Consider the following 21,201-nt stretch of genomic DNA (forward strand, 5'->3'; position numbering starts at 1 on the left):
CACTTGTCCCGGCACCCATCTTTGCAGTCACAGCCAACCAGAAATTCAGCGCCTGTGTTAATGAAAACACCCTTGCCCGGGATTCGTTCCTTGCTGTAGGCCACCTGAGGTGGGGGAGTTGTGTCAATCTCATTGACACAGGACAGAGGAACATCTTCCTTCCCATAGGTGATGTCCAAAATATAGTAAAAAGGCTTATAGGGCTGAAACTTTCGGTCCACAAGAACATATGGATCCAAACAGAACATCTCCAGGAAGAGGAAGTCACAGCCTGTCTCAAAAAGGTAGCGCTCAATCTCTTGCATTGTCCGAAGGCAGAGGCCACAGGGTGTCTTATAGATAACATGAAAGCCCATCTTGCGGTTAACTCGGCGCCGGGCTGTCATTCGCCGGAAGTCATACAGTAGTGGGACTAGGAGAGGGTTCTTGCCCCGATACTGCTCATTTCTCATAGGTCTGACTCGAGACAGACAAGTATAGCTGCAGACATGAGGTAAGTAGAAAAGCTTCTCCATGGGGGCGCGGTAGGAGGGCTCTGCCGGGGCCCGCTCCAGCATGCCATGGAAGGCTGGGGGTGCTGGGGGAGCTGGGGGTGCTGGGGGTGCTGGGGCAGAGGTTGTGGATCCTAAAGGTGATCTGCAAATGAGATGCAAGAATTCAGATGAGAAAGCAATAGCACCTCTCTAGTGTACACTTAGCCATCAGCTGCCTCAACCACTTCTCTAACCTTTCAAATAGCTGTCCTCTTAAAGCTAAAGATGATACAAGAAAGTCAAATTTCCCCTTGCCTTACCAAACCTGGACAATGACATGCTCTGGTTACTCTTCAGTGACTGATAATATCTCTATTTCAACAGCATATATTTTCCTAAAATTTTTTTTGCCTGCGACTTACGGAAGTAGAGTCCAGTCTTCTACCAATGCTAGTTTTTCCTGCTATGTGTCCTATAAATGCCCTGACTGACTCCCACGATTCAAGGAAAGAGGCTACAGAGTTCCCTTTCTATTGTACCAATGATGACACCATATTCAATAAGCAATCTTAACAAATGACTTTCTGGTGATTGTATTTTTAGGCACCTAGTTTCTAATTCAATTATTTTTACATTCTGTTTCCTGGAAACGTCCAAGTTTAAAGCTTCCTTTTCAAGTTCAAACTTCTCACCATCATAATCTTAACTAGACCCCTTGTGGCTAAGGAACCTCCCTATACAGTGACCATTCGGTCCACACTGCCAACACCCCCAAAAGAGAGCCTGAGATTTTCTCACCTATGTGTCTGACTGATCCCAGGTTTCCCACCAGGAGCATTTTCACTGAGTGCAGGGGATGTAGGGGAGGAATGACCAGAGCCCACAGATCCTGGCCGGAAGGATGTGCTTTTTTTGGCTACCTGCTTCCGAGATTGGGCAAGCTGGCTTTCCAAGCTTCTAGGAGATTAGAGATCATATAATAAGGGATACAGAAAATACAATATGAAAGAAACCAGCGAAAAAGAAGGAATAGCACTCACTCACTGTCACCTGCCTGGGGGGACAGAGGTGGACCAGGTGGGGCAGGTGGGGCAGGTGGGGCAGGTGGAGCTGTAGGCTGAGGGGGCTCCACTGGCTTGAACTGGGTTCCAGTACTGGTCAGATCCTGAGTGTACTGGACCACGGGACCTTTGCTCCTCACAGCACCTATAGGAAAAAGGAAATTGACCATTGAGAAGATGAGAACTGTGTCATTTATATTCATGCACACATCTAATCCTCAATTTATATAATCTAAAAAAGCAACAATGGAAACATTTTGACTAAGTGCTAAGACTGTCAGATCTCACTATTTACACCAATGAGTGGGAATACTGGCACAGGCTGACTTTTACTTAAATAACAAGATTTCATCTTCCTGCCTCAGACGATTTACATTAGTAATTATCTTATACTTTGGTAAAATTTTTCAAAAACGCATTCTTTGACCAACTAATGTTGTCAGGAAAAATTAACCAGAAAGTATGCCAGGAATATATAAAAACAAAAACAAAACTGGTTTGGGCTTTAAAAAAACTGACCACAGATAACACACAAAGCATATAATCTTCACGTGGATAACAGAGGTAATTACTACCAACAATACCCCTAACCTAAGCCAGTTGTTTCAGATTTTTATGTGTTTTTTAGAACAAATCAGAGTCATAGAATGTGCAGGCAGCATCACAAATCCATCACCACTACTGGAAACAATTCAGGGCACATGTCCTGTTTTCAATGAGTCAGTAGTGTAATCCTGGCAAACAAAGGATATAGCCATTGTACATAAACCCCTTTGCTGGTTTGTCCATTTCTTCCTTCTCCCAGGGTATCTTTCAGGACATACCCATATTTGGACGTGTCCTGAGCTGTCCGCCTTGCTTCTTCTCTAGCGTAGAGGCTGACGATGTCTTCATGCTGAACATGGGCTCCAGCCGTGTAGAGCCTCGATAGATCCATTCACATCTTTTGTCATCCTGGGGGATTGGGAGGAAGGAAAGGTGGCGGGGGGAATGAGTTAAAGGCTAGAATCTACACCGCTGCTTGTGAAGAATATATACTATGTGCCTCCCTTGGGCGAAATCTCCCTGATGAGCCCTGAATTCCCTATCTATTCAATAAACTTATGTGCCAGGCTCCATGACAGGCATCAGGAATTCAACAACAACAAAAACAAACAAAAAAAAACCCCAAAACAAAAACACATATATTCCTTGTGTGAAAAATTATGAGAGACAGATGTTTATACTGAGTATAAGAAGTGTAACAAGGATCATAAGGCCTTAGGATCAAAGGGCTGAAATAGTTCAGAGAAGAAATATAATTCTAAGAAAGGCATGAGACAGAAGAAAAGGATAGGTATAGAAGATCTAAGAGTTAAACTGGGCCTTGAAAGATCATCAAAACCTCGAATTCACTGATCCTTCTTTTTTGTCCCACTATGCTATCAAAGCCCTAACCCTGGCAAACAGAACTAGCCGCCTTCTCTGTACCTACATGCATTGTGGATACTCATGGAGAAAAACAAAAACAGTGTCATGCAGATTAGTGTCATAATTAAATTCAGGGAATTTATTTTTAATAACCACTCATATAGGAACCAAAAAGAAGATAAAGTAAAATTTGACCCAAAACAGCAAGAACAGGTAAGAGGATAAGAAAGAGGAAAACTATGGCATTTCTACAAAATCATCATCATTATTGCCTCTTATGCTCCCCCATCTCACCCAAATCCCTGCCTCTAAAACTCTAGGGAAGAAGAGTACCAGGAAGAGGATCCTGACTAGGCTGCCGTCCACCTCCTCAACTCGGGACTTCCACCACGTGCCTTCCCACTCAGTCTTGATAAGCTGTCCACTCTTGAGCAAAACCATGGGGCGGTTGGGGTAAGCAGTGATATACTCCTCTATGAAGTCTCGGCAGGAGATGTCTTCTATGTCCTCCCAAGTCTTTTTCACTGTCCCAAGGAAGAAGTAGGGCTGAGAGAGGGCAGGTAGGGCATGTCTTGATAGGGGAAAATGGTTGGCAAGGAGACATTTGGTATTTTTCAGGTTGGGAGGGAGAGAAAAAATAAACGAAGAAATCATAACCTCAAGGGAAGCAAAACCAAGATCACCTAAAAGTATTGAACCTAATGTGTAAACGTACACTCAAATCAAGTAAATACTAAATAAGCAATATGAAAACATAGGTGAGGCACTCATTTCATAAAAATGTTTGTTTCTTCTTAGGAAAAGTCAAGTGGAAATTCTTGCTAACTTGGTAAGTCTAAAGGTAAATCAAAAACAATAGGTGGCACCATGAAATTGATTTAAAAAAAACCTGTCCTTCCTTCTCATGCTCCATCAGGCTTTTAAGGGACCCTGAATGTATTTACTGCCATGTTATGTGGAAACACAGCCATGTTAGTTGACTCTTCTGCAATTAAAAACAGTTGCTTCTGTTAAGAGTCTCTCCCAAGCCAGAGTCACAAGTACAGAGGACACTATGAAGCCCCCATCTAATACAGCTTCTGTAGAAAGCACCATGAGAAAGTGCTATGAAAGCACTATGCAGACTACAGATTTATACAAATGTTAGATTAAGCATGAGACTAGGAAAGAAGTAATATCTTCTCAAACCTAAATCACTCAGAAATGAAATCAAAAGACATCTACAATATGAGCATCCACTCAAGGTAAGTCATGCTCTTCTAGTGTCTGACTCTTTGGCTGCAAAGACCCAGCACTAGAGATGAGCAAATTAAACTGTAACTCTCAAAGGACATTAATGAAACTTATCCTCTTTGAGACTAAAGCACCAAAAACATTAGGGCCTTTTAATTGGTTGTGTTAAGAAGAAATACAAGGTAGAGGAGGAAATGGATAGAACTAAGGAAGAAAGGAGGGACACTCACGTGGCCGGCAAATGGGATACAGTTCAGACTGTGTAACATAGGAAGCGTAGCCGTCATCAAAGAAAATGAGAAACCTGTAAGGAAAGAGTGATGGTAGAAAGATTGGGGGTTATGATATTTAACTCGACCGACAGAAATTATCTTATCATAGCTTCCACGCCTCTGGATCACAAACAGGACACACTCTAGGGAAGATGTTCGGTGCACTACTTTCTTCCTACTATTCTCTCTTCCCACCCCAAGAGTTAAGAATTCTCCCTTAGGTTAGCAGATGCAAACTATTACATACAGAATGGATAAACAATAAGGTCCTACTGTATGGTACAGGGAACTATATTTAGTATCTTGTGATAAACCATAATGGAAAAGAATATTAGAATTCTCCCTTAATCTAACCAACATATCCCCACTTTGCCAAAAGCTATTTATTCTCATTATACTGTCAGATTCCTAAACTGCTGAAAAACATTTAGTCTCCATTTCTTCCTTCTATATGAATTCTCTATTCCACCTAACCATTGATCAATCTGAATTATTCTCCCCTACCCAGTTTTCTCCTTGAGAAAAGGAGAAAAAAGGGTGTGTGTGGGGGGGTGGCGAGAAAGAATCATCCACATGACTCCATGGCAAAGAAAGAGTTTCTGGCCACTGGGGACTAAGAACACAAAAGCTAATTGTGAGATCTGGACTGTGGCTTGAACAGGGCAGGTGCTGTGCTCCCGGCTCCCACTCTCTTTACAATCCTCTGTCCAGGTACCTGAGCTTGTTTTTGACGTTTGGTGTCTCAGCTACAATGCCAGCGTAGAGCCAGACCTGATTCCCATCTTTGTATTTGGCCACTACTCGACTGCCCACATACAGCTTGTCAGCAGGAGGGTGGTAATCATAGGCAATATGGTTCCCTGACAGAAGACTCTTTCCTTTGTTGTCAAATTTCACCTTGTACTTCTTCCCTGGCCCTGAGTAAAAGGGAAAGATAAACAAAAAATTTTAAAAACCATCAGTTTCTGTGTGAATCCTGGTTGCTACGTGAGAGACAAAAGGCAAGGCTATGGGGAAAAGAAACAATCAGCATTGGAGACCTGCAGGTTGTCTTTCATTAGTTCTTCCTCTAGCTTGAACATACCAACCGTCTGGATGGCAATAAGGGTGCCTTTGTGCCACGTCTTAGTTCTCTTCTTGCCCAGAATGCGCATGCTAACCACCAGGTCACCATCTTTACTCAATTCTCCAGACATCTGACTCAAGGTTCCTAGGAAGAAAGCATAAAGAGATATGGCATAGACTGGGGAAAGAATGGAAAAATAAAGAGAGTACTGGGTTATTGGGGCAAGTGGGGTAATCTTTTGATCCTTAGCCACTTTTACTGCTCTGTTGGCCAAGGGCAGAAATATAAGACACAGTCGAATCAACTGTTTATGCTAACAGGAAAAACTTGAATTGAAATTCACATGTAACTCAAGACCATCTCACTTTAACCAAATATTTCCAACTCCTTATTAATAACATTAATTACCACTCATTAAATGCCACGTAGCATTTTACAAAACATATTCCTGGGAGGGATCTCTTAACAGCCACACTCTACAAAGCTTCCCTCAGACCTCTTTTTAAGGGTTTGAGTTACTCTCTTCTCTTTAACCTTCATCTGGAAGAAGAAATCACGAACATGGAGCTAAAAAGGTATTTGGACAAAGCCATCACACAGTAGAAAACCAGCAGACAAAAGACTTAAGTCAAGGGACTTCCCCGGTGGTCCAGTGGTTAGGGCTCTGTATTTTCACTGCCGTGGGCCTAGGTTCAATACCTGGTTGGGGAACTAAGATCCCGTAAGCTGTTCAGCAGGGGGAGAAACGACAAGCAGACAGCAAGGAAAATCTGTGGTGTTAAAAGAACCAAACAGAGGTGAAGAAGGATTCTGAAATGCTAAAACAAAGCCCGTTATCCATGAAATCTCTTTGTAGGATTTCATGCCCGCACCTATACCGAGGTGCCTCCTGACTCTAACCTTTGTGTAGATCCTGGGAACTGCTCTTCTTGTTGACAGCATCCATGAACTTCTGGACATCTTGAGCTGACTTTCTTAAGGCAGCCATAGCTTCACGGAGCTGTAAGGAAAGGGATGAGGGAATCAAGTTTTAAAATAGTAGCACCGGTTCTTTTTTAACATCTTTATTGGAATATAATTGCTTTACAATGTTGTGCTAGTTTCTGCTGTACAACAAAGTGAATCAGCTATATGTATACATATATCGCCATATCCTCTCCCTCCCACCCTCCCTATCCCCCCCCCCCACCAGGTGGTCACAAAGCACCAAGCTGATCTCTCTGTGCGATGCAGCTGCTTCCCACTAGCCATCTATTTTACATTTGGTAGTGTATGTATGTCAATGCTACTCTCTCACTTCATCCCAGTTTACCCTTCCCCCTCCCTGTGTCCTCACATCCATTCTCTACATCTGCATCTTTATTCCTGTCCTGCCCCTAGGTTCATCAGAACCTTTTGTTTTTTTTTTTAGATTCCATATATATGTGTTGGCATACAATATTTTTCTCTTTCTCACTTACTTCACTCTGTATGACAGACTCTAGGTCCACCCACCTCATTACAAATAACTCAATTTCATTTCTTTTTATGGCTGAGTAATATTCCATTGTATATATGTAGCACCAGTTCTCCAGCATAAGAACTTGTCTTTTAAAAAGCAAAATAGAATGAGTTATGTTTAGAAGCTTATAGTTACTTTATCAGGCAAAACCTGCCCTTTCTTACAAATCTGGTTCAGAAATCAGCTTTAGGAAGCTATCTTTGACTAATTTAACTGCCAAATTCTACATTCATACAGCACTCAGTGCATGCATCTATAAGAAACTTTTGCATTCTTTTAACACCTATTAGAGAACTGCAACCCATAGGGCTGATTATGCAGGGTGAACGATTATATGCTGATAGCTGAACTGACCGAATGGTCAGGCCAAAAGTTTCTCCCATTTTCATATTCTTATCTCTCACCCTTCTCTTACGCATCCCAACTTACCTTCTGGTCTTTTGGAGTTCTGCTCCCAGCATCACCTACAGATGAGAAAAACGCTGAGTGTAAGGCACTTATACATAAGAATTTCCAAGAAATCAAGAACTAAGCTACTTAACAGGATTACCATGGAAACATTATTGATAACAACTGAAAACTAGATATAGATATACATATCTATGTGAAAGTACCAAAAGCATTTAGAAAGATACACAGCAAATAGGTAACAGTGCTTACCTGGGGATAAAGTACTGGGACAGGTGATATTCTGTGGGATTTTCAAATATTTGAATTCTCTCTTTTTAAATTTGTTTATTTTTATTTTTTGGCTGCATTGGGTCTTTGTTGCTGTGCGTGGCCTTTCTCTAGTTGCGGCGAGCGGGGGCTACTCTTCGTTGCGGTGCATGGGCTTCTCATTGTGGTGGCTTCTCTTGTTGAGGAGCACAGGCTCTAGGCGCTTGGGCTTCAGTAGTTGTGGCACACGGACTCAGCAGTTGTGGCTCGCGGGCTCTAGAGCACAGGCTCAGCAGTTGTGGCACGTGGGCTTAGTTGCTCCATGGCATGTGGGATCTTCCCAGACCAGGGCTCGAACCCGTGTCCCCTGCATTGGCAGGCGGATTCTTAACCATGGCGCCACCAGGGAAGCCCAAATATTTGAATTCTTATAACAATAATTTATGGGTTATTTGAATGATTTGAAAAGTGAAATATAGTCAGTGAATTAAGCAAAAATGTTTCTTCTTGAGTAGTGCTGTCCAACAGAACTTCCTGCTATGATGAACATGTTCTGTATCTACACTGTCTAATATGTTAAAATTTGGCTACTAAGCACATGAAATGAATTTTAAATTTTACTAAAAATTCTTTTAAAATCAGGTATAATTCACATACCAAGAAATTTACCCATTTAAAATGTTTAATTCAGTGGTTTTTAGTGTATTCACAAGGTTGTACAACCACCACCACTATCTAATTCTAGAACATTTTCATCACCCTGAAAAGAAACCCCACTAATGAGTATGGGGTTTCTTTTTGGAGTGATGAAAATACCCATTAGCACTCACTCCCCATTCCACCCTTCCCACAACCCCCAGCAAACATTAATCTACTTTGTGTCTCTATGGATTTGCCTATTCTGGATATTTCATATAAACGGAGTCATATTATATGTGGTGCATCATATCAGATTCATCTATGTTGCAACATTTATCAGCACTTCATTCCTTTATATGATTGAATAATATTCCATTGTATGGCTATGCCATATTTTATTTATCCATTCATCAGTTGATGGACATTTGGGTTGTTTCCGCTTTTTGGCTGTTATGAATAATGTTGACAGGCACATTTGAATATCAGTTTTTATGTGGGCATATGTTCTCATTTCTCTTGGGTATATGGCTAGGAGTGGAATTGCTAGGCCATAAGGTTTAACCTTTTGAGGAACTGAAAGATTTGTCCAAACTGGCTGTACCATTTTACATTCCCACCAGCAATTTAGAGGATTCCAATTTCTCCACATCCTTGTCAACACTTATTACTGTCTATCTTTTTAACTACAGCTATCCTAGTAAGTATAAAGTAGTTTTGACTTGCATTTCCTTAACAACTAATGATGTTGAACATCTTTTCATATACTTATTGGTCATTTTCACATCTTCTCTGAAGAAATATCTATTCAAATCTTTTGCCCATTTTTAATTGGGTCATTTGTCTTTTTATTCTTGAGTTGTAAGAGTTCTTTATACATTCTGGAAAATACTAGGCTTCACATTTCACATATTTTTTTATTTTTGGTCACACCACATGGCTTGCGGGATCTTAGTTCCCTGACCAGGGATTGAACCTGGGCCCTTGGCAGTGAAGCTGTGGAGTTCTAACCACTGGACTGCTAGGGAATTCCCACATTTCACATAATTTAAATAGCCACATGTGGATAGTGGCTACTGTATCGTACAGTGAAATTTTAGATATTTATAACGTATATTTAAAAATGGGGGGACTTCCTTGGTGGTCCAATGGTTAAGAATCCACCTTCCAACGCAGGGGACGCTGGTTTGATCCTGGTCGGGGAACTAAGATCCCACATGCTGTGGAGCAACTAAACCTGCACACTGCAACTACTGAGCCCGTGCGCTCTGTAGCCCGCGCACCACAACTAGAGAGAAGCCCGCATGCTGCGCCAAAAGACCCCGTATGCTGCAGTGAAGATCCCACAAGCCACAACTAAGACCTGACGCAGCCAAATAATAAATTAAAATTAAAAAAGGCAATGGTGGTAATCATTTTGCAATAAACATACATATCAAATCATTATGTCTTATACCTTAAACTAATACTATATTATTTGTCAATTATATCTCAATAAAACTGGGGGGGAAGTAGCAAAAATAACTAAATAAATAAAAACAAAAATGGAAAGCAATGTACATTTCTGAAAATAACAAAAATAGTTAAATAAACTACAACATATCTAAATGAGGTTCATAAAGAATCTTCAATAACACGAGGCAATGCTAATGATATATATTAAGTTTTAAAAGTTAGGATACAAAATTATTTATTTGATATGAACTCAACCTTGGAGAGAATACACAGACACACCTGTGCATGTGCACACATTACTCAAAGAACTGTGACTATGGCATATGATTAATATCTGTTATCTTAGAACTCCACAACTGTAAAAGGCTTCAAAACACATGTTCTGTATTTGAGGACAAATTAAGGACGGACGGTTATTAATCTTGCAGGGATTTTTACCTTTAAAATATATTTAGATACATTCATGTGGTAAAAAATTCAAACATTATAAAAGGACACACAATCAAAAATAAGTCTCCCTCCTGCCCCTGCTTCTCGTTACTTGCCTCAGAAATAACCAATATTAACAGTATCTTTTGCAGCCAAAGATATTCTGCAAAGTTACATATGTATTCTATCCTGCCTTCATCCTTTTACTCACACTCAACATGCAGGTTTTTTTTTTTTTTTTTTTTTTTTTGCGGTACGTGGGCCTCTCACTGTTGTGGCCTCTCCCGTTGCGGAGCACAGGCTCTGGACTCACAGGCTCAGAGGCCATGGCTCACGGACCCAGCCGCTCCGCGGCATGTGGGATCTTCCCAGACCGGGGCACGAACCCGTGTCCCCTGCATTGGCAGGCGGACTCTCAACCACTGCACCACCAGGGAAGCCCGCAGGTTTTTTTTAAAATAAATTTACGTATGTATGTATGTATGTATGTATGTATGTATGTATGTATGTCTGCCTGCACTGGGTCTTCGTTGCTGTGCACAGGCTTTCTCTATTTGTGGCAAGCGGGGGCTACTCTTTGTTGCAGTGCACGGGTTTCTCATTGCAATGACTTCTCTTGTTGTGGAGCATGGGCTCTAGGTGTGCGGGCTTCAATAGTTGTGGCACACAGGCTCAGTAGTTGTGGATCGCGGGCTCTAGAGCACAGGCTCAGGAGTTGTGGCACATGCGCTTAGTTGCTCCATGGCATGTGGGATCTTCCTGGACCAGGGCTCGAACCCGTGTCCTCTGCATTGGCAGGCAGATTCTTAACCACTGTGCCACCAGGGAAGTCCCAACATGCAGTTTTTTGTTTTTATTTTTGGCTGCATCGGGTCTTAGTTGCAGCACACGGGATCTTTGTTGTGGCATGCAGGATCTTCCGTTATGGTGCGTGGGCTCTTCGTTGTGGCACACGGGATTCTCTAGTTGTGGTGCACAGGCTCCAGAGTGTGCATGCTCTAGAGCTCGTGGGCTCTGTAGTTTGCGGCACGCAGGCTCTCTGGTTGAGGTGCACAGGCTTAGCTGCCCCACAGCATGTGAGATCTTAGTTCCCCAACCAGGGATTGAACCTGCATCCCCTGCATTGGAAGGCGTATTCTTAACCACTGGACCACCAGGGAAGTCCCCTTCATGCAGTTTTTATGTTGCTTTTTATCTCCACACTTAAAATTGCTAGGAAAGTATTCCCTATCAGGACCTACAAATCTGATTCTTTTTTCCCCCGATTTTTTTATTGTGGCAAAATATACATAACACAGAATTTACCATCTTAACCATTTTTAAGTGCACAGTTCAGTGGTATTAAGTACATTCATGTCACTGTGCAACCATTACCATCAGTCATCTCCAGAACTCTAAGTCACCAAGTTAAGACATGAGGAACAGGACAGAGGGAGCATGAGGGAGTATAGTCATCTGTACGAAAGGTCTGAATTAAATGTCCAGCTTTGCTAAAAATATAAGCAGAAACTTTATACCAATAAATTGAATACTTAAGAAAAAATATAAATTACCAGAAAATTACAAGTTACCAAATCTGACTCAAAGAAATAGAAAAGCTTTGCACAAAGTAAATAGATACCTAGATGGCTTCACAGGCAAATTCTATCAAACGCTCAAGGGGTACATAATTCCAATTTTGCAAACACTTCCCAAGAATTAAAAGAAGAAATACTGCCTATTCCATTCTACAAGGCCATCAAAATCTCAATATTAAAATCACAGAAGGGTAGTACCAAAAAAAAAAATTATAGGCCTACCTCTGTTATAAAAGAGAAGATGCAAAAATCCTAAATATCAGCACAACAAATCCAGAAATGTTTAAAAACGATATATTTAGTTGGAGTCATCCAAGGACTGTAAGGTTGGAAAACTTAGTGATTTAAAGAAAAATATTCACATAATAATTTTACTAGATATATAAAGTATGTCCAATAAAATCAACATCTACTCATGATAAAAACTCCCAGCAAACTAAAAATATGGGACAAGTTCTATTACCTGACAAATGACATCTTCGAAAACCTGTAACAAGCAATCAGCCTTAATAGTATAAGATGAAAAAAAAAAATAGTATAAGATGAAAACATGCCCTTTAAAACAAGCCACAAGGGCCGCTCTCGCCTTCTGAGATGGCCCACACTCTGTCTGTGGAGTGTGTTTCTCTCTAAATAAATCCACTTCTTACCTATCAAAAACGAAACAACCAAAAATAACCACCAAACAAGCCACAAGACAAGGAAGTCCTTGCATCATCATCACTCCCATTTAACATTATAATAAAGGTCTTAGCTGGTGAAATATGACAAGAAAAACAAGACTTATCTGTCATAAGTATAGGAAAGGAGGAAAAACTGCAATTATTTTCAGATGACAGTCTACATAGAAAACTTAAATGAAATCATAGAAATAAAAATTTAATAAGATTGTCAGATACAAAAATCTATATGCAAAAGTCAACTGCATGTCTATATACCAGCTGCAACTAGTTGGAAATGTATTTTCTTTTTTTTTTAAAAGAAGGCTATTAATTTATTTATTTTTGCTGTGTTGGGTCTTCGTTTCTGTGCGAGGGCTTTCTCTAGTTGTGGCAAGCAGGAGCCACTCTTCATTGCGGTGCGTGGGCCTCTCACTATTGCGGCCTCTCTTGTTGTGGAGCACAGGCACCAGACGCGCAGGCTCAGTAGTTGTGACTCACGGGCCTAGTCGCTCCGCGGCATGTGGGATCCTCCCAGACCAGGGCTCGAACCCGTGTTCCCTGCATTAGCAGGCAGACTCTCAACCACTGCACCACCAGGGAAGCCCCTGGAAATGTATTTTCTTAAAAAAGATATTTTTTGTGGCTACTGAAAATGGTAGCTGGGAATAAATCTGACAGAAGACGTGCAAGCTTTCTGTGGAGAAAATTAATCAACCCTCTTGAAAAATGTTAAGGACTACATAAATGATCTTTGTATAGGAGAGTCAAATACTATGAAATTATCAACTATTCCTAAATTAATCTTGTGATAACGTCAATGGTTTGGGGGTTTTTATTGGTGGGGGGGAAGTGGGGAACATGACAAGCTAACTCTCAATATAAATATAAGCACAACAGGTGAAAAAGAACCAAGACATCTGTGAAGAAGAACAAGAAACTGAGGTTACTAGAGTTAAAAGATATTATAAAGCCACAGTGATAGGCTCTATAGAGTTGAAACAGGAGGAAATGACAGACCAGTGAAACAGAACAGAAAGTCCAGAAACAAACCCACACAAATATATGGAAATAATTTATGATAGAGTAGGCAATGTAAATCAATAGGAGGGGACACATTTCAATAATGGTGCTGGAAAATTGTTTAAGAACAATATGAAAAAAAGAAAAAAATAAATTCCATTTGCAATTAAGACTTAAATGTGAAAGACAAAACTATGAAACTTTCAAAGGCAATGTAAAAGAAGATCTTTATAGACTCAGGGCAGTAAGGATATAAAAAGCAATGACCATAAAAGAAAATGTTAACGTTAGAACTTCTGTTTATTAACAAATAACATAAAAAGTAAAGACAAGACATAAGGTTGGAGTGATATGTGCATTTTATAACTGCAAAGGATTAGTAATTATAATTATAGGAATAATAGGTAGACTTCCTATGAATTAAAAAAAACAGTTGAGCAAATGAGCAAGATACATGAACAGACATAACAAAGAAAACCTACAGATGACTCACAAACACATGAAAAGATTCCCAAGTTCATCTGTAGACAGGGAAATCAAATTTTAAAATGAGAGTGCTAAGTGTTGTCAAGGATGTGGAACACAGGTCACTCTCAGCCACTGGTGGTATAAATATAAATTGGCACAACCACTTTGGAAAGCTGCTTGGTCACTAATTATCCAGCAAGGTTGAAAATTCTATATCCTAAGAACTAGCAACTCCACTCTTACAGTAACCTAGGATATCCTAAAAAGATTCTTGCACATGTGCATCAAGAATCATTTACAAGAATATTTAGGGGATTATTTACAATTGCAAAAAAACTGAAAACAAATGAAATGTCAACTGTTCGGAGACTAGATAAACTGTGGCATATTCACATAATGGAACAACACCATACTGCAGTAGCAACTGAACCAAGCATCACACATCAGCATGATGTTGAAGAAGTCATGGAAGAATGCATACAGTGTCTAAGATTCCATTTATACAGTTCAAAAACAGGCAAAACTACAGCACTTCTGGTAATAGTGATGTGACAAGATTGGACAATCCCCCTATGCAGAAAACAACTATAAAACTGGACAAAATTGTCAAAAGCAATCATTTCAGGACTTCCCTGGTGGTGCAGTGGTTAAGAATCCCCTTCCCAATGCATGGGACTGAACCCTGGTCCGGGAAGATCCCACATGCCGCAGAGCAACTAAGCCCATGCACCACAACTACTGAGCCTGAGCTCTAGAGCCCGCAAGCCACAACTACTGAGCCCATGCACCGCAACTACTGAAGCCTGTGCGCCTAGCGCCCGTGCTCTGCAACAAGAGAAGCCACCACAGTGAGAAGCCCATGCACTGCAATGAAGAGGAGCCCCAGCTCGCTGCAACTAGAGAAAGTCTGTGCAGCAGTGAAGACCCAATGCAGCCAAAAAATTAAAAAAAAATCATTTTAGGACACTGGAAATTTGACCAAAGGCAAACAATAGATTGATAAGTATCCCTGAAAAACTGCTAAATCTTCTGGTAACAAAGGTGGGAGTCTATGGATCTCTTGCCTGGGGCAGCTCCCATCCCTGCTCCACCTCTAGCTTGGTGGGCAAAAACTGTAGCTTTATCACTGAGGTGCTAGCCATAACAAGCAGATTTGCTAATTTGAGGTTGTAGCTCTTGTTTAGGGTAAGCGGCAAACCAGTAAATTTAACCAGGAGATTCTGAAAATGAGAGAGTCACAGACAGGCTTAGATAAATTCTCTATACATTTTTGGGTGACTGCTAAAATATGCATATGCAAAGAGGACCCAAGAGTGCCTGGTTAAAAAGGAAACCCAAGGTCAAAGAAAAAAATCACAAAGGAAATTAAAATTTATGAGTTACATGAAAATGAAAATTCAACATAAAAATTTATGAGATGCAGCAAAGCATGCTCAGAGGGAAATTTATAGCTTTAAATGTTTATATTAGAAAGAAAGAAAGGTCTAAAGTCAATAGTCTCAGCTTTGACTTTAAGAAACTAGAAAAAGAAGAGCAAATCAAACCCAAAAAAAGTGGAAGGAAGAAAATAGAGATCAGAGTAGAAATCGATGAAATAGAAAACAGAGAAACAGTAGCAAAAATAAATCAATGAATCCCCAATACTGGTTCCTTGTAAAAGAACAAAAATTGATAAACCTGTATCTAGACTAATCAAGAAAAAAAAGAGGAGATCTAAATAACCAATATCAGGAATGAAAGGGACATCACTACAGAACCTACAGAAATTAAAAAGGATCATAAGGGAATACTATGAACAACTTTATGGCAATAATTTAGACAACTTTGATAAAGTGAACAAATTCCTAGAAAGAGACAAATGAACAAAATCAACTTGAGAAGAAATAGAAAATCTAAATAGATATTTCAGGTAAAGAAAATGGATTAGTGATTATATTAAAATAGATATATCAGGTAAAGAAAATGGATTAATGATTTATCTTCCCACGATAAATTCAATGTGATATCCTGGATTGGATCCTGGAACAGAAGAAGTCCAGAAATTGAATAAAGTCTGGAGTTTAGATAAAAGTAATGTACCAATGTTTGTTTCTTAGTTTTGACCAATATATACCATGGTAACATTAACATTAGAAGAAACTGGTGAAAGGTATGCAGGAACTCTCTATTACCTTTGCAATTTTTCCATAAATCTAAAATGATTCCAAACTAAAAAGCTTACTTAAAAAATATCTTTCCACAAAGAAAAGTCCAGGCCAAGATGGTCTCATTGCTTAATTTATCAAACATTTAAGGAAGAAATAATACCATTCCACACAACTCAGAGGAAGGAACACCTCCCAACTCATCTTATAAGGCCCATATTACCCTGCTACCAAAGCCAAAGACATCACAATAAAACTACAAACCAATAGCCCTCAAACATATGTGCAAAAATTGTTAAAACATTTGCAAATCCAATACAGCAACATATAAAAAGGATTATACACTAAGACAAAGTGGGGGGTGGGGATGGGAGAGTTATTCCAGGAACAAAAGATTGGTTTAACATCTAAAAAATAATTATTGTAATACATCCTATTAATAGGATAAAGGACAAAAGCCATATGATCACCTGAGGACAACAGAGAAAAAGTAGCTGACAAAATCTGAAATCGAATCCAGCTATTATAAAAACTCTCAGCAAACTAGGAATAGAAGCAACTTCTCTGAACCTGATAAAGGATACCTACAGCTCACATCATAATTAATGACTAAACATAAAATGCTTCCCTGATAAAATCAGAAACAAGGAAAGGATGTCTGCTCTTTTTTTAACATCATACTGGAGGTTCTAGCAAGCATAATAAGGCACGGGAAAAACACAAGACATCTAGATTAGAAAGGAAGAAGTAAAATGACTATTTGCAGACAACATGGTCTAATGTATAGAAAATCCTAAGGGAGCCACAAAAAACTTCTAGGAAACTGATAAGCTGATGCTAAAATTTATTTGGATTATATATGAAATACAAATGAATTTGGAGGACTTTCACTAAGTGATTTTAATACTTACTGTAAAGCTACAGTAATTAAGACAGTGTGGTGCTGGTATAAAAATAAACATTTAGTTCAATGTGACCCTCAACTACAACATATAGCCAGCTGATTTTTGACAAGGATACCAAAAGAATAGTCTTTTCAACCAATGGTGGTAGAACAACTGGATAGCCATAAGCAAAACAAACCAACCAACTACCCTCAGCTCTTACGTTAAGAATTTTTATTCTTCAAAAGACACCATTAAGAAAATGAAAAGACCACATCTGGGAAAATGTTTGTAAAATAGGTCTGATAAATGAATTGTACCTAAAGTATAATTAGTCAGAAGACTTATATATATTGACTTAGAAAAGTCAATAATAAAAAGACAATCCAATTTTTTAAAAAAGGCAAAACTATTTGAATAGCTATTTCCTCAAAGAACATACATAAATGGCAGATAAGTATGTGAAAAGATGCTCAATGTCTTTAGGAACATGCAAACTACAATCACAATGTGAGGGAGTCCCCTAGTGGCCTAACGGTTAGGATTCCGGCTTTCACTGCTGTGGCCTGGGTTCAGTCCCTGGTTGGAGAACAGAGATCCCACAAGCCACGCAGCATGGCCAAAAAAAAAAAAAAAAGCTACAATTCCACTTTGCTAGGGGAAATGTAAAATGATATGGCCACTTTGGAAAACACAATAGCGATTTCTTAAAAACTCAAACATACACTTACCTAAGACTTACCAATTCCACTCCTAGGTGGAGTATCCAACAGACATGAAACATAATGTGGACATTAAGACTTACACACCAGGGACTTCCCTGGTGGCGCAGTGGTTAAGAATCCACCTGCCAATGCAGGAGACACGGGTTTGATCCCTGGTCTGGGAAGATCCCAAGTGCCACGGGGCAACCAAGCCCGTGCGCCACAACTACTGAGCCTGCGCTCTACAGCCTGCGAGACACAACTACTGAGCCCGTGTGTCACAACTACTGAAGCCCGTGTGCCTAGAGCCTGTGCTCCACAACACAGAAAAGCCACCACAATGAGAAGCCCGCACACCGCAACAAAGAGTAGCTCCCACTCGCCGCAACTAGAGAAAGCCTGTGCGCAGCAACGAAGACCCAACACAGCCAAAAATAAATTAATAAACTAAAAACAAACAAAAAACTGTTAAAGAATAGACAAAACCAAATAATCTGTTTTGAGATATATACATAGGTGCTAATGCCACCTATAAAGAAAAACAAGGGAATTCAGAATACAGGTTACATAGAATGGGGAAAGGAGAATAATTCAATCAGGAAGTAGCAAGAAGTGAAAATCTATAATCTCAATACTAACAATCTTCTTTTTTTTTTCTGTAACAGACAAGTCCAACAGTTAGGAATATGGAATTAGTAAGAATGGTTTCTCCTCTCTTTTATCTTCTATTTGCTCATCTTCCCACATTTCAATTTTAATCCTGAGATTTTCCTGTCCATAGCCTCATCTCTTACCTGAATCAATACTGAGGACATCGTCGTCTTCATCAGGAATCTCAATTATTTCTGTAGGCCGGGAAGCTTCATCTTCAGAACTACTGTCCCGGTACTGTAGTCCCAGTTTGGAGTAAAAGTCCTTCACCAAAGACTCACAATTAGTCACTGCCCTAATATTGGAACACACGTAGAAAAGGTCAAAGCCAGCAGAAGCAGGTGTAAAAGCTATTAGAATTTATATATATTTCAGTATACACTGACCTCTATTTAAACAGGCCATATTCCAAAGTGTCTCTGTTTTGAATTTTAAATGCTTATCCCATAGAAAAATGTTTAAATAGTGGTTTCCAGACTAGTTTTCAAAAATCCAAAATAAGCCCAAAGCACGGTCCTTTCAACCTTACCTCATTATTTACCTTGTTGTTATTTGAAAATATGTTCTAAGTGACAACTAGGGCAGGAGAAACAAATCTTCTGGGGGTTTAGGAGTAGAAACAGGGCTCTAGGAACTTATTAAAACTTCGCAGTTACATAAAACAGCAAGTTTTTATAATATGCACTCCCTAGATGATTCTACTAAGAAAACAAAACAATTGCTCTGAAGTAGAGTGACGTATAAAGAAGGGGAAGGAAGTCAAGACTTGGACTCCCCTACTGTTGAGCATATTAGCCTCTGATAGATGAATATTATATTATATGGGTGGTTGTGAGGTCAGATTATGGCCCTTCACCCTTGAGGAAGAGTAAGATTCTACATATCTGTACCTTCTAAAGTACAAAGTGTACAATGTCATGAACAATTATACTAATTTAAAAATGTCTGCCAATAGGTAGATCTCCTCCTATTTCCTATGTGGTTCTTACCTGGATGCATCATCAAACAGCTGGTCAACATGGGCCACCTCAGATTCCTTCTGTATTACCCATGTCTCCAACTCTGCTAGTTGCTTCTTGCGCTGCTGTATACAGTCCATCTTTTCCAGTTCTTCATCAATGAACTGCCGAAGTTCCTCCATAGATATACCCAGCTCCTCAACCACTGCTTGTTGCAGCTCTGCAATCTCTTCAGACTCCACTGCAGCTGTTGCTGCATCCAAACCAATGCACCCAGGGAGGGAGGACATACTGTTGTCCTCTACATGGAGCAGGAAACTAGAATTACTTTTGGAGTTATTATGACTGCAATAGAGAATTTCAGTCCCCTAATAAAACTCATTCCTACTCTGCTACTTGTTACTCAAATATACGTAGTTAGTTCTCTTTCCCCATTCTCCAGTATCTGATGCTGAGATTTTGTAGAGTTCTCATCTCCTGTAGGCTACAGACTATAGGCCTGAATAAAATGCAAAAGTTTGAGAGGGCACGGAAGACATATATTATGCAACAGGGAGCTACCGAAAACAATGTTTTAGGAAACTGAAGAGAACCAGTTTATTGAGGAAGATATTTCTGTGGCCTGTGTTCTTCAATTGACTAATGAGATAAATCTTTGTTTGCACGCTCTGCCTAATTTGAACAAATACTCCCCACCTGGAGGGGAGGGTTTGGTCTACAACTCCCTAATTCGTTGTTTTCTCTTTAATTACTTTTCCCTTTACATTACTTTGCTTTTGTGTGGAAATTTTCTGTTTGAAAAGTATAATACTTAAGGACAGAAAAGCTTGCAGCAAAGAGGTTTCCCCAAAGTAAAAGGAAATAAAGCAATTTGGGAATAAACCGTGGCTACCTAAAATCGACAATTCAAATACTCCCACATACAACTCACATTGGTGTTAACTGCTTTTTTTATCAAACGGTTAAAGCAAAACTGATGCCATAATGCCGTGCGACCCCAGCGCCAGTTGTCACTGCCTCCATTTTTCTTTGGCCCACACACCGCCCCACCCCCGCGCTATCCATTTTAGGGGTGCGTCCCACCCACCCGCAAACCCAGCTCAACCCCGCCCCCGCTAGTCTCCCGGGGAAGACCTCCTTCCCACTCTCGCCCGACCTCCTACCACAAACAAAACATTCCATACAAGCCTTTGGTCTCCAAATACCTCAATTAACAGTATTTCCCACACCTCCCAGCTTCCAGCTATGAGGGCTCTTTCTCACCAACCAGACTCACGACTCAGGGGTCGGCCTCTGTAGGAAAGAACGAAACCAAAGGGAAAAGGGAGCAGGGGGAGGGGAAGAAGCGTGAGGGAGGGAAGGGGAAGGAAAAAAAAAAAAAAAAAAGACGCCGGAAGCAAACCTGAGGTGCCGTTCCGGTCGCCGCGACGGTAGCCTGACGGGGTCAAACCCAAAGGTGCAGGGTAACCCTCAAAGGCTGGGCAAACTCAGGCGAGTACGCATGCGTCGAGGCAGAGCCTTCCAGGGCACACTTGAGAAACGACCGGAACGGCACCTCAGTGGGCGTGGGACCTCAGTGGGCGTGGCCTAGAGTATATTACAGAAGCTCCGCCTCTTCCACCACCCCCAATTGGTGGCAGCAATACTAAGTTTATCGTGTAAAGGCTCTGTTGGCAAACACTCTTAGGTTTAGAATTGTTTCTCACTTTTACTTGAGTTTGTTTTATTACGTAAGTTGTACAAATTGTAACAAGTCGAATATTAAGTTGTAATAAGAAAAATATGAAAATTTCCTCTGCACCCCATCACTTAACCATCCCTTCTCCTTTGAGATAAAACAGCTTACTTTTCTAGGCCTGGGTGTACAAGGTCAAACATGTGGATTTTTTTGTTATGTTTTGTTTTCATTTAACATGTGGACATCACATGAAGTCAATAA

The 21,201-nt window shown here is 40.2% G+C and overlaps 1 protein-coding gene across 1 annotated transcript in view; it reads right to left on the reverse strand.

Moving 5' to 3' along the window:
- The window catches only part of SETDB1 (SET domain bifurcated histone lysine methyltransferase 1), a 30,275-nt gene extending 9,609 nt beyond the window's left edge, over positions 1–20,666 (reverse strand). The window contains exons 1-13 of the mRNA XM_082833527.1: positions 20,526–20,666; positions 19,293–19,563; positions 18,447–18,598; positions 7,446–7,480; positions 6,416–6,515; positions 5,534–5,659; positions 5,165–5,366; positions 4,408–4,481; positions 3,278–3,468; positions 2,359–2,488; positions 1,514–1,679; positions 1,272–1,430; positions 4–636 (exon numbers count right to left, since the gene is read on the reverse strand). Coding sequence (XP_082689653.1) covers positions 4–636; positions 1,272–1,430; positions 1,514–1,679; positions 2,359–2,488; positions 3,278–3,468; positions 4,408–4,481; positions 5,165–5,366; positions 5,534–5,659; positions 6,416–6,515; positions 7,446–7,480; positions 18,447–18,598; positions 19,293–19,552 — 2,228 coding nt within the window. The 5' untranslated portion in view covers positions 19,553–19,563; positions 20,526–20,666. The remainder of the gene's footprint in view (positions 1–3; positions 637–1,271; positions 1,431–1,513; positions 1,680–2,358; positions 2,489–3,277; positions 3,469–4,407; positions 4,482–5,164; positions 5,367–5,533; positions 5,660–6,415; positions 6,516–7,445; positions 7,481–18,446; positions 18,599–19,292; positions 19,564–20,525) is intronic.
- Between the last annotated feature and the right edge of the window lie 535 nt (positions 20,667–21,201).

The sequence above is a fragment of the Leucopleurus acutus genome (genome assembly GCF_964270905.1).
Source record: "Leucopleurus acutus genome assembly, chromosome: 2".
In the NCBI taxonomy this organism is placed as follows: Eukaryota; Metazoa; Chordata; class Mammalia; order Artiodactyla; family Delphinidae; genus Leucopleurus; species Leucopleurus acutus.